We start from the raw sequence: 13660 nt of genomic DNA, 5'->3' as shown, positions 1-13660 counted from the left end.
CTATGCAGTTTTCACTTATTTATCTTTGTTATGCTCTGTAAGCTCCACATGGACAGGGACCCGAGTGCTGAGCTACCAGCTATGCCTCCAGCACCTGGAAGGGCGTCTGGAACATAGCAGAGCGCTGTTGGCCTCAGTGGAGTGACTGGAGGAATGGGAGTCCAGATTAGAAAACATTCAAGTCCGGGAAGACTTCCTGGAGGAGTAAATCTAACCGCCCGCTCTCCCAAACGCGGCCCAGAGGGTGTGGAGGCCAGCTCCGCTTCCTCGAACCACGCCTGTCGGGGGCGGGGCCTCGACCGGAAGCCGCCCTCCCCAGCGGAAGCCAGACCCTGCAGCCTGTGCCCTCCTCCCAACCTGTCTCCGGCTCTTGCCCCGCCCACCCGAAAGTGGGTGAAAGGTCGGCGCTGCAGGCGCTGTGGCTGGGGCTGTGGAGCAGGACGGGTTTGGAACAGACCGACACAGTGCCGGTGAGGTGGACTGACGGGCCATGGCAGACGAAGCGAAGCCCATCAGCCCGCTCAAGAACCTGCTGGCCGGCGGCTTTGGCGGCATGTGCCTGGTATTTGTGGGGCACCCGCTGGACACCGTCAAGGTGCGAGGTGGCTGGGGCGCCGGCTGGAGGGAGGAGGCCCGAGAGGGGCGCAGACAGTAGCCTCTCCCACGAGGCGCAGCCCGGGATAGAAGCGGGGCCCGTGGGAGTTTACATGAGAAGTCTAGGGAATCTCCCTTTCACTCTTTTCGAGGATCGGGGGTGGGGTGGGGGGAAGCGCAGAGAGAGCAGCATCTAACCGTCCATCAGGGGCTCTGATTTAAAGTTCTCTGTCCGGCAGAGTCAGTCTCCTGACCCTGCGCCACTTCTCTGGGGATAGGAAAGAAAAAGCGCCTCCTCAAAGCTCTGATATCAGCAAACTTATAACATTATCAGCAGGATTGAAACAGGTCACCTGTTAAAGCCCTCCTCAGAAAGAGAACTAGGCAGAGGCGCAGTTATTCTAGAGATGTCTTTTGACATTCTCTGGGTCCGCATCACCATCTCCTCATTTTGCCCGCTGGGGGTTGGCCATCTTCAGCCTGTCACCTCCGGTTAACCTGACAGCCTCTGGTGGGAGGTGATGATAACCTCAGAGATGTAATCCCTTCCAAGGAAAGCAAGTGACGATTTTGCCCAGGGCCAGGATTATCCTCACAACTCCCACATGAGGAAGCCATAATCAAACAGGCTCTGGGAAGGAGGAAACTCACCAGGACCAGTTCCCTGGTTTTCCTCACATTCTGCCTCAATTCTTCCCACTTTTAGCACTTACAGCAAGGCCTGCCTGGAGACCAAAGTCCATGCCCTGCGACTTAGCATTCGAAACTTTATCTGAGTTTTCTAACCTTACTTCTGGACACACATTTGGAGGAAATTGACAGATCATGTCCAGGGTGAGCCTGTGGGGAGCAGACATAAGTCTTTCAGAGTGGGAAGTCTGTGTAGGGGATTTATTAGAATATTGGTTGGGTTTCTTCCCCAGGAGATTGCTCTGGGGACATTTCCTCTTGCAGGTTTGGGCAGCAACCTCTTTGCTGCCGTTCATCTGGGAGAAGAGTCAGAGTCATTCTACAGGAAGGTCAGGTTTAAAACAACCAGGCTGGTTAGGGCACCGTGAAACATAAAATCAGATGTTTATTCAGCTGATGGTAAATGCTGTGTGTGTTAGTGCTTCCCAGAAAGTGGCCGTTTTAGGCAGCACTGTCTAGTAAGAGAGAAGTGTCTGGTCTCTCATCCTACTCTTGAGCCATGTAGCCAGACGTCTTGTTAGTTCCAGGCATTTGGGACCTCTCTTGAGACAAAACAAAACCCTTCTTGGCTGCTTTACACAAATGTTGCTCTTAACTTCTATATCCTCTTGCCCTTCCTCCCCACAGATGTGACTTTCAGGAAGGGCCCAGTGATCTCTGTACTGAAGTGTAAATGACTGAAAATGTTCCCGGCACTTTTATCAGCCAGAAAGCCTCTTTTAAGCTTAAACAAAACCACAAATTGCTGATTGCAGGCCTTTTGACCTCAGAGAGCCACATGGGCTCCAGTCAAAGCCTGGTCTAGGAGCACCTTCAAAGGTCCAAGGTCACTAGTTACGGCCTAAGACGGAGTTGGAGCTTGGAAAGGCTGTATGGCAGGTGGCTAAGGGCTGGCTGAGTTCTGACTGGAGAAGTAGAAAAACCCAGACATTCTGGGCCTGGGGAGGGCAGGAGTGAAGGCAGATACAGGCTTGGCAGTGGGAGTCAGGCTGTAAAATAACATCAACCATGGGGTACTTTTTTTTTTTTTTTAAAGATTTTATTTATTTATTTGACAGAGACACAGTGAGAGAGGGAACACAAGCAGGGGGAGTGGGAGAGGGAGAAGCAGGCCCCCCGCTGAGCAAGGAGTCCGATGTGGGGCTCGATCCCAGGACTCTGGGATCATGATCTGAGCTGAAGGCAGATGCTTAACTGACTGAGCCACCCAGGCGCCGCAACCATGGGGTACTTTAATGTTCTTGCTGGCTTGGATGGCCAATGTCATGATGGGACAAGGATGAGATTTACACAAAATAACAGAAAGGGATCAACAGTTTTGATCCACTTCTCCCTCCCTACCAAGTGAGGGAGGTTGTGTCTGACCATGGAGGATCTGAAAGCCAATATAAGGGATTTTAGATATAAAGCAGTGGGAGCCTCTGGACATTTCTACGGGTTCTGTTCTATAAACTCAGATTTGCATGTCCTCTCCATTGCCTAGAGAGTGATTCCTTATTGTGACATGTGAGGCCCTAACAAATATGAGAATAAGAGATTCTAAAGAAACAGAGGAACAGCATGCTGAAAATGGTGTTTTGAAAAAGTTAGTATGATAACAATCTGAGAAGGACTTGGAAGCAGAAGAACTCTGAGCAGGAAAAACAGCCAGGAAATAGACTGCAGAAGTAACTGGGTATATCAGTTATCTATTGCAGTATAACAACTTACCCCAAAACTTAGTGATATGAAACAACAGCAATCATTAACTCTCACAGTCTTTGTGAGGCAGGATTTTGGGGGCAGCTTAGGCAGATAGTCTGGCTCAGGGTCACTTGTGAGGTTGCAGATATTGGCTGGGATCCAGAATGTGTAAAGAACTCTTATAACTCAATACAAAGACAAATAGCCCAATTAAAAAATGGGCAAAGGACTTAATATTCAGTAAGTATTAGGCAAATTTATAGAGACAGAAAGTAGATAAGTGATTGCCAAGAGCTGATTGGAAAGAGGAATGGGGAGTAACTACTAATGGTGTGGTGTTTCTTTTTGGGGTGATGAAAATGTTCTAAATTGATTTTAAGGAAGGTTGCACAATTCAAAATACTAAAAACCATTGAATTGTGCCCTTTAAAAGGGTGAATTTTTGGTATGTAAATTATATCTTAATGAAGCCATTAAAAAAAAGTACTGAACCAGACTGCCTGGCTGGCTTAGTTGGTAGAGCATGTGACTTTTTTTTTTTAATATTTTATTTATTTGAGAGAGAGAGAGAGAGAGTGCTCCAACACAAGCAGGGGGAGGGGCAGAGGTATAGAGGGAGAGAAGCAGACTCCCCACTGAGTGGGGAGCCTGATGCGGGGCTTGATCCCAGGACCCTGAGATCATGACCTGAGCCGAAATCAAGAATCAGAGAGCATGTCACTCTGGATTTTGGGGTCATGAGTTTGACTACCACGTTGGGTGTAGAGATTACTTTAAAAAAAAAAAAAGGTACTGGACCAAAGACAGTGCACCTCCCCCCCATAATAGGTGTTGTTTGGGACTGCAGTCATCTGAAGGATTGGTTTCCATGTGGTTCATTCACTTGCTGGCACGTTCCTGCTGGCTGTGTCAGGAGGCCTTCTTTCCTCCACACATGGCCTCTCTAGGCTGCTTGCGTGTCCTCATGACATGGTGGCTGACTTCCCCCAAAGCAGATAACCTGCGATAGAGACAGGCAGAACCTGGCCTTTTTATCACCTAGCCTTGGAAGTCATATAGCATCAATACCACCACACTCTACTTGATAGAAGTGAGTTCACTGAGTCTGGTCCACATTTAAGGGGAATGAATTAGGACTGACCTTTGAAGGGGAAAGAGCATCAAAGAATTAGTGGACATAATTGAAAATGGTTTACAACTTGCTCTGGGAGAGAACTCAGAGAGAGAGAGGAAGAAATTAGGATTCTGGAAGAATCTCGAAGGACCACTTTAACAGACTTGGTGCCCATGTCAAGAGCAACAGGAAGTAGTCGGAGGTGATGCTATGGTTTCAAATTCTGAGAAAGAGGATGGCTAGGTGGCTCTGGCACAAAGGGCACATTCTTTTTTTTTTTTTTTTATTTGACAGACACACAGTGAGTGAGGGAACACAAGCACGGGGAGTGGGAGAGGGGGAAGCAGGCTTCCTGCTGAGCAGAGAGCCCGATGCAGGGCTTGATCCCAGGACCCTGGGATCATGACCTGAGCCGAAGGCAGATGCTTAACGACTGAGCTACCCAGGAAAGGGCACATTCTTTAGGAGGGTGAGATTCCAGAGGTGATTTGAGTAGGGAGATCTTCTCCAGGCAGTTGGAAATGTAGCCCTAAAGATGGGAAAGAAGGTCTGGATATGACCAAGTGATAGTCATCACTGAGTAGAAGCTGAAGCCCTGCAGTCTGAGTTTTCTGAAAGGGATTGTGGACCAGTTGGGTAGGGCGCTAAGCCTTGAAGAATGCCTGGAGTAGAAAAGGAGATAAAGAAGGGAGGTTTCAAGAAGACATAGTTTGAAGCATTGGATATACCAAAAGGCCGAGAAGGATGAGAACCAAGAAAAGTAGGATTAAATCCACCTTACTCCAGAATGCCTCTGTGGAGTGCCTTACCTAACCACAAGCATGCCACTACAGATGGAAGGGGCGGGGGTGGCAGGAGCTGGAGCTTTGCATCAGCCAGGCCTTATTACTGGCACTAAACCCAGTCTTCTCATCTGTAAGCTGGGAATACCTATCCCATTGGGTCCCTGTGGGATCCATTAGGTAAGAAATAAATGGAAGTAACTGGATGAGGGGGAAAAAAAAGCATGCTACTCATGACCTGTGAGTGCAGACTTTGGATAAACTGGAAGAAAGAGAAGTCTGAATCTAGCAGGCTAAGTGAATGCCGAAGACACGTACACAGGCACAGCTTTCTCTGTTCAGAGTTTGGAAGAAGTTCTCTTTCTGGGAGTTGACTGTATTTTCACTTCTGTTTTCAGGTTCGACTGCAGACACAGCCCCCGAGTTTGCCTGGACAGCCTCCCATGTATTCTGGGACCTTCGACTGCTTCCGGAAGACTCTTGTTAGAGAGGTATGGTATCCAAGTGCTGGGCACTCCTCCTACTCAGAGGACTACATTCACAGAGCTGGTTTGTTATCCCCCTGGGGGGAGAGAGTGACTTTCTGCTGGAGGGCTAGCGCATAGCTGCTGCTGTCTCATTGTGCCGTTCTGTGCCCTCCTGTTGTGGCGCTGGAGTCTTTGATAGTCCCAGCCACTGTTTTATATGGAAGACTGAAGCTAATAAAATCGTTCTCTCATTTGGAAGGCAGAATTAGCCCAGAGGGAATTGGTGGGGAATAATTAGAGATGTGAAATGGAAGAAAATACAAATCTGGATCAGTCGGTTCAATAGAGGTCAGTGTCACAAGTTCACGTAAAGTCTCTGGGTGCCTGGCTGGCTCACTTGGTGGAGCATGTGATTCTTGAACTCACAGTCATGAATTCAAGCCCTACGCTGGGCATACTTAAAAAAAAAAGAGAAAGAAAGAAAAGAGAAAAGAAAAGGAAAAAAATGTAGTCATAAAGAAGTTCATATAGTGGCGCCTGGGTGGCTCTGCCTGCCTCTCTGCCTACTTGTTCTCTCTATCTCTCTGTCAAATAAATAAATAAAATCTAAGCGACTGCCTTCGGCTCAGGTCATGATCCTGGAGTCCCTGGATCGAGTCCCGCATCGGGCTCCCTGCTCGGCAGGGAATCTGCCTCTCCCTCTGACCCTCCCAACCCTCCCCCCTCTCATGTGTGTGCTCTCTCTCTCAGTCTCTCTCTCTCAAATAAATAAATAAAATCTTTAAAAAAAAAAATTAAATTAAATTAAAAAAAAAAAAAAAAGAAGTTCATGTAAAGTCTAGAGGAAAAGTCAGCCAGTCTGAGGAACAGTGAGAGAAGCCAGTGAGTCTTCAAACCCCTAGACAAAGACACTAAATTTGTTTGGGGTTATTGAATTACATAATAACTTTTCAGGTATTTCTTAGAGTGAAAACATGAGATTTTATTTATTTATATTTTTATTTTTAAAGATTTTATTTATTTATTTGAGAGAGAGTACATGTGAGAGAGCACAAGCTGGGGGAGCAGCAGAGGGAGAGGGAGAAGCAGGCTCCCTGCTGAGCAGGGAGCCCGATGTGGGGCTCAATCCCAGGATCCTGGGATTATGATCTGAACAGAAGGCAGATGCTTAACTGAGTGAGCCACCAAGGTGCCCCTATTTATTTATTTATTTTTAAAGGTTTTATTTATTTATTTGAAAGAGAGAGAGGGAAAGCACCTGAGCAGGGGAGGGGGGAGGGGAGGAGCAGAGGGAGAGAGATAAGCAGACTCCCTGCTGAGCAGGGATCCTGGCTCGATCCCAGGACCCTGGGATCATGATGAGCCAAAGGCAGACATTTAACTGACTGAGCCGCCCAGGCGCCCCTGAAAACATAGGATTTTATTTATTTTATTTTATTTTTAAGATTTATTTATTTATTTGAGAGAGAGAGAGCATGAGAGGGGGAGAGTCAGAGGGAGAAGCAGACTCCCCGCTGAGCAGGGAGCCCGATGCGGGACTCGATCCCAGGACTCCAGGATCATTACCTGAGCTGAAGGCAGTCGCTTAACCAACTGAGCCACCCAGGCGCCCGAAAACATAGGATTTTAAAAAAGTTTTTTTACTAGTGATATTTATTACTCACTTCATTAGTACATATGTTAAAAGACCTTGTTGAGAACTTTTCCTTTGCTTCCTAAAATATAACTCTCATAAAAATACTCTATTAAACATACAGTCCTTATTAAATGTAGAGAAACTGAGAAGTAGATGTCACCCAGATAAAGAGGGGATGCTGGTTAAGTGATGGACTCATCCTTGGGGGAGAAGTTGTTCCCAGGGTTCCTGTAGGACCCATGCCTGAGGTGGTGCTGCCTTTTCTTCTGTGCTGCCCAGAGCAGAACCTGACCAGTGTCTGACTGAGGCTTTAGGCTTTGGGTCTGCTCAGAGTCCTCTGCCCTAGAGGAAGAGAGACAGGATTATATGCGTCTTGTCAACAGACACTGAGTACATGGTTAGCGGTGTGCTGGGTCCTGGGGGCTTGGTGAGAATGGCTTGTATAAACCCAATTCCCTGCAGAGTTGAATAGGCTTCCTTAGTCCATATGTGTGCATGTCCCAGCTTTGCTGTGCAGACTGAGCTCTCCGCTTTCTAAAGCTCCCGGAGGTCTTGGTGCTGCATGGAAGTGGGTGGGTGGGCCAGCATAGTGGAAGGAAGGCTAGTGGAGTTGTCAGGAGGCATGGGCTTAGCCCCTTAGGACTTGGGCATCCTTCTCAGCCCAGGCGGGGAGCTGTGGGCTTTGGAAGGATTTTGTCACATGCTGCTTTTGTAGATCCTCCTCAGAACCTTCTTCTTCCCCTTCATTCTTTCCAGTTTACTGCCTTTGCACTTTGTCCTCAGAGAGTCTGCTTACAGCCTGTGGCAGTGTTAGACCTTTGCAGGATCCAGGAGTGCTGACTGGTACAACTGGCCCCTTTAGAAGGCTGGTTGTGAATGCCCAGAGTCTGCAGAGAGACAGGTCCTTCAGCCTGTGTCTGTGGACCCTCCCAGTGTGTAGCACCACCCTGTTTCTCCTGAAGCTCTCTCTCTCTTTTTAAAAGATTTTATTTATTTGAAGAGAGCGTGTGTGAGCACGAGCCAGGGTGGGGGGTGAGCAGAGGGAAAGGGACAAGCTGACTTTGCGCTGAGCGTGAGCCCAATGCAGAGCTCAATTTCAAGACCCTGGGATTAGGACCTGAGCTGAAGTCAATGGACTGAGACACCCAGGCACCCGACCTGCAGCTCTCTCTTAAGGAACAGCTTTTTTTTTTTTTTTTTTCAGATTTTATTTATTTATTTGAGAGAAAGCAAGAGCACAAACAGGAGCAAGGGGAGGGGGAGAGGGAAAGGCAGACTCCCCACTGAGCAGGGAGCCCAATGTGGGGCTCAGTCCCAGGACCCTGGAATCATGACCTGAGCCGAAGGCAGACACTTAACCACTGAGCCACCCAGGTGCCCCAAGGAACAGTTTTAATATATTTTTTAAGATTTTATCCATTTATTGAGAGTGAGTGAGCATGAGTGTGTGTGAGCGTGCACAAGTGCACAAGCTGGGGGAGGGGCAGAGGGAAAGGGAGAGGGAATCCCAAGCAAACTCTGAGCTGAGTGTGGATCTCACGACCCTGAGACCATGACCCAAGCAAAACCTAGAGCCGGATGCCCAATTGACTGAGCCACCCAGATGCCCTTTTAGTTTTGTTTTTAAAATTATTCCTTATTGGGCGCCTGGGTGGCTCAGTTGGTTAAGTGACTGCCTTCGGCTCAGGTCATGATCCTGGAGTCCCTGGATCGAGTCCCGCATCGGGCTCCCTGCTCGGCAGGGAGTCTGCTTCTCCCTCTGACCCTCCCCCCTCTCATGTGCTCTCTCTCATTCTCTCTCTCTCAAATAAATAAATAAAATCTTTAAAAAATTATTCCTTATGTTGTATTGAAGTGATACAAGCACTTGGGTTTGTTATTAAAAGGCTTGTAACAAAGTAGCAAAGTGATTTATTCCCCCTTCTACAGAGACAGCTGTTTTCAGCTCTTCCAGTTTGTGCTGTTTCTACCTAAATAATATATATTTACTACTATATTTTATACATCCTTACATGTTTTAGCTACCAGTTTGTGGTAGATGATTTTAAGTCTTACATTCCTTTATCCCTTCTTTCTGCCCTGCCCATATAATTTTATCATATTTTTCCAATTCACTGTTTTCATGATTACGACTTCATATATGTTTTTTCCTGTTAAGTAACTAATGTACTCTGAGGTACATTTTATTTCTTGTGTGACTGTTTTACTTGAAGTTGGGTTAGTAATTGTGTCAGTTTCTTTTGCTTATGTTTCTTTGAATTGCTGTCTCTGTTACCCTATATCTGAAAAGCTCTGTGGCATACCTTTCTGTTTGGTTTTCCACACTGCCAAAACAGTTAAATCTGTTGTTCCACTGTGAGTTGTTCTGCTTTGTTTTTCTCAGAAACATCCCTTCTGGAGTTCTCCATCCTCATACTCCCATGTGGACTGGCTTCTTTCTAGACTGACAGTACTCAATGCCATCTCGGAAACCCCATTCACCTCTCTTGTGCTGAACCCTTGGTCTCCTGGGTCCCAAATCTTCCTCTTCCCTGGTTTGCTAACCTTGTATGGTTGGGATATCTATCTGTCTATTTATTGGCTACTACAAAGTTGATTTCATCACCAAACTGTATGAGTGAAAATTGATGTGCGGTCTTAATATTGTTTCTAACAATAAAACCCCCACATCTTAATACTTGGAAAATACAAAAACTTCTTAGTTACCTGTCGTCTCACTCCAAGGAAGTCAGATCACATCGTACATCTTGTTTTTTAGCCTGCTTTTTTAGTGGTCTCTAAGTAGACCTAGTAGTCTCTTCTCATGTTACAATGCGATTTAATAGCTCTGATAGTCCATTTATGGAATTCCCATCGTTTGTCTTGTTAGTGTCCTATTTGGGAGTTTTTTGGTTTATTCCAAAATTTTGGGAGCTTATGATTGCCTGATGTCATTCTCTTTTTACATCTCTGAGGATTTTCTTAGAATAAATTTCTCGACAGAATTTCCTGATGAAAGAGTATGCTGCATATTGCCAGATTGTCTTCCAGAATGAAAGCTGTTTCCAGTTTCTTCCGTGGTGTATAAGAGGACAACTATTTCTGGGGTTTTCTTCCTATTTAAAGCTCTCTTTGCTTGGAGAAGAGGTGAAGGAAGCCACAGGTTAGAGGACACACTACTTCCCCGTTTCAGCGGTATGAAGTGTAGTTGTGTCTATAAACAGCTTCTGCTTCTATGATTCCTTGCAGGGCATCACGGGGCTATATCGGGGCATGGCTGCCCCCATCATTGGGGTCACCCCTATGTTCGCCGTGTGCTTCTTTGGGTTTGGTTTGGGGAAGAAACTACAACAGAAATGCCCAGAGGATGTGCTTAGGTAAGTACTTACAAGCCTGGAGCACTTGAAGCTGTTCTGCCTGGTGATGTGACATGGGTTAAAGGAAAAAATCTCAGCAGATAGGGGGTGGCTGTCCTCCTGGGCCCCTAACACTGACTCCTGGTTGCTCCACATGAGGGAGGGACTTGAGTTTCTTTTGCCCTGTGAACCAAAGGGAAAAAGAAAACAACCCAAAGCCCTCCCCCCTCCTCCCTATCAGACTGTCATAATTTCTTCTGTGAAGTAGTTTCTTACTAGGGGTATTAGTAATACCAACCCCATAGCATTGGGAGGTCTGAATGCTACAATGTGTATAAAATACCATGAACAGTTCCTGGTGCTGCAGTAAAGACAGAGGCAACCTTGTTTTCCATGACCTGGTTGGGAAAAGGGAAGGTCTCAACTTTTGTTTTACATCATTTTTATCATATGATTATAATTATTTCAGATACTGGTTTCTCTGTTAAGTGCAATAAATTAGTGTATTTTCTTTTCATAAACTTTAAGAAGTTGGATTTGGGTATGAAGAGGCACATGAGTCAGGATTACAGCTCAGAATTTACAAAGTAGTTAATAAAAACAGGTCAATTTTTAAAAAAATTAAACATTTTTTAACTTTTTTAAAAAAGATTTTGTTTATTTGTTTGAGGGAGAGAGTGAGAGAGAGACAGCATGAGAGGGGGGTAGGGTCAGAGTGAGAAGCAGACTCCTTGCTGAGCAGGTCGGCTCTTTGGGATCATGACCTGAGCCGAAGGCAGACACTTAACCAGCTGAGCCACCCAGGCATTTTTTAACTTTTAATTGAAATATAATTGATGTATAATATTAGTTTCAGGTGTCTAACATAGTAATTCAACAATTATACACATGATGAAGTGCTCCCGATGGTAAGTGTAGTCACCATCTGCTACCATACAAAGTTGTTATAGTATTATTGACTATATTATATTCCCTGTGCTGTACTTTTCATCAGACCAGCTTCTTGGGATGCAGGGGAATTCTGAATGGAAACGTGGGATAGCAAGGTGGCTCAGTCTGAGACTTGCAAGGTGACGACTCCTGGGAGGAGTTACAGGCAGCACTGAACCCCCAGAGGCTTAGCCAGGCTGGAGATCCAGGAGCTCAAAGGAGGAAGCCCAGGGTGCTATGTGGTTGTTTTCTGTCACTACTTCAGGCCACAGCATGCTGAGTAAGGGTCTAGGACGTAGATACAGATGCTTGTAATATGAAACTATTTCTGGAGTCCTTGTGACCCTTGAATGTGCCCAGCTTCTATAAATAGCCACAGGTGGCCACAAATGTGGACATGTATGGGGTCCTTTTGAAGTTGTGTTTGACTGTTGGTAGTCCAAATATCTCATGGACACATGTCCTCTCTGAGCACCTGGTCTTCTAGCTCATGTGCCAGTTCCTACCTATACCAGGACCATGCACTAAAACCTCCAGTGGGGTCATTGTTAGTACTTTGGCCTGTGGCTTGTATTCCCTGTACAATCACATCAGTGTACAAAGAAACAGCCTTCCTGCTTGAGCAAAGGTCAAGATACTCGGGACCCCACTCCTATAATCTTGCCATGTTCTAAATTCTGAACATCAGCCCTGCCATGTTCCCCTCCCTGCAGTGGTATTTAGGGATAGTGTGGAAATGAGTGCTACCAGGACCGTGGAGTGGATGCCCAAGAGGTCCAGACTCACAGTTGCCAACCTGGGGTGGGGTGGGAGGTGGCAGAACGGGCCAGGCAGTCATAGAGTGTCTACAGAGTACCCCGTGCACACACAGAGACCCCATTCAGAGGAAAGTCCTTACTCCCAGGAGATGGGGGTGTGCCTAACCTGGGGTATGGGCATCCTGCAAAGAACAGTTGGTCTCATGAGGGGAAGTTCAGTTGCAGAGAGGGCTCCTCTTGGGGATAGTAGTGTGAACTGAGCCTGTGAATGAGGCCATGCATGAAAGCAACTCTCTTGACTGTTAGACAGTCAACCTGTGTGGTAGACTTATCTGCCCGAGGTATATGTGTGGGCCCTGCCTCGGATGAGAATATGGAAAAAACAGGGCTGTTGAAACTGATGCCCTGCCTGGAGAGAAGAACCTGCAGTAGATGTCTCCATACCCCTGTTTGACATCTACTCTCCAGATCTTGGGCTCCTTGTTGGGTGGGGCCTGCCTGAAGGCTCAGCTTGCAGAGGCTTGGGGTCAGGAGGGGCCTGAGGCTCTGGAGAGTAACTGAAGATTTTTAGCAACATTTTTTAAATTGTGGGGGCTCTGTTGAAATACTAATTATGGCTTTGTGCTCCATTGCCTGCTGGCCACCCTTGTATTACCAATCCCAGAAAGAAAAGGAGATGCTAGGGGTACCACAGAGAGCGGGGCGGTATAGATGCCTGGAGCCTCAGACTCCTCCGAATACTCGGTGTGGTTCATTCTTTGAGGGCCAGAATGAGGGTCTGTATCTCTGGCCACTGGGGGACCATTCCCTGCACAAGAGGGCCACAGAACCCATCATGCCTGTCTGGGTACCATCCCTGTCTGGGCCTTTCTCAGCATCTTAGTCCTTGCAACTGTCCTGGCTGCCCCTCAGCCCGTGGAGGTGGCCACAGCTGTCTCCACCAGCCGTGATGCTGTCCTGCTTGTGTCTTGGCTTAAAATGTTCTCAGGACCTTGGTGGTCCAGAGGAAGTGAGATTGGAGGGGAACCGGGGTCAACTGAGACCCAGATCTTGAGTTAGAGGCTTTTTTCCACAACCCTGAATTTTACAAATGGGGAAGCAAGGCTCAGTGAAGCCTAAAAACTTGTCCATAGTCATCGTGCATGGCAGGCCCAGGGGAGGGAACTGTGTCTCACTATAAAGCTGCTCCCGTGGGTGAGGCCATCTGAGTGTGCAGGTAGCCTTCTTGACCAAGCTCATATTGCTCTTGGCACTGAGAATATACCTAGAACTTGGCTTTTGTGCAAAATATGACTTATTTCTGCTGGGCTTCTGCCTAGTCCAAGTGCTTCTTTTTTTTTCTTTTTAATTTAAATTCAAGTTAGTTAACATAGAGTGTAGTATTGGTTTAAAGCAATAGAATTTAGTAATTCATTACTTACATATAATACCCAGTGCTCATTCCAACAAGTGCCCTCCTTAATGCCCATCACCCATTTAGGGCATCCCCCAACCCTCAGTGCTTATTTTTTCTTAAAAAGTCATCCTCTTTAGATGACTGGATAAAGAAGATGTGGTATATATATACAATGGAATATTATGCAGCCATCAAAAGGAATGAGATCTTGCCATTTGCAACGACGTGGATGGAACTGGAGGGTATTATGTTGAGTGAAATAAGTCAAACAGAGA

At 46.6% G+C, this 13660-nt stretch overlaps 1 protein-coding gene across 2 annotated transcripts in view; it reads left to right on the top strand.

The window, feature by feature from the left end:
• Window positions 1-363: 363 nt before the first annotated feature.
• SLC25A20 (solute carrier family 25 member 20) overlaps window positions 364-13660 on the top strand; it is a 29238-nt gene continuing 15941 nt past the window's right edge. Inside the window, exons 1-3 of one of the 2 annotated variants that reach the window (XM_081817174.1) lie at window positions 364-595; window positions 5262-5354; window positions 10195-10322. In XM_081817174.1, coding sequence (XP_081673300.1) covers window positions 491-595; window positions 5262-5354; window positions 10195-10322 — 326 coding nt within the window. In that variant the 5' untranslated portion in view covers window positions 364-490. The remainder of the gene's footprint in view (window positions 596-5261; window positions 5355-10194; window positions 10323-13660) is intronic. The other variant, XM_006732984.3, reaches the window with a different exon arrangement.

The sequence above is a fragment of the Leptonychotes weddellii genome, chromosome 1 (assembly GCF_054177405.1).
Source record: "Leptonychotes weddellii isolate Sample4059 chromosome 1, ASM5417740v2, whole genome shotgun sequence".
NCBI lineage: Eukaryota > Metazoa > Chordata > Mammalia > Carnivora > Phocidae > Leptonychotes > Leptonychotes weddellii.
This window is presented reverse-complemented; position numbering and strand designations above follow the sequence as displayed.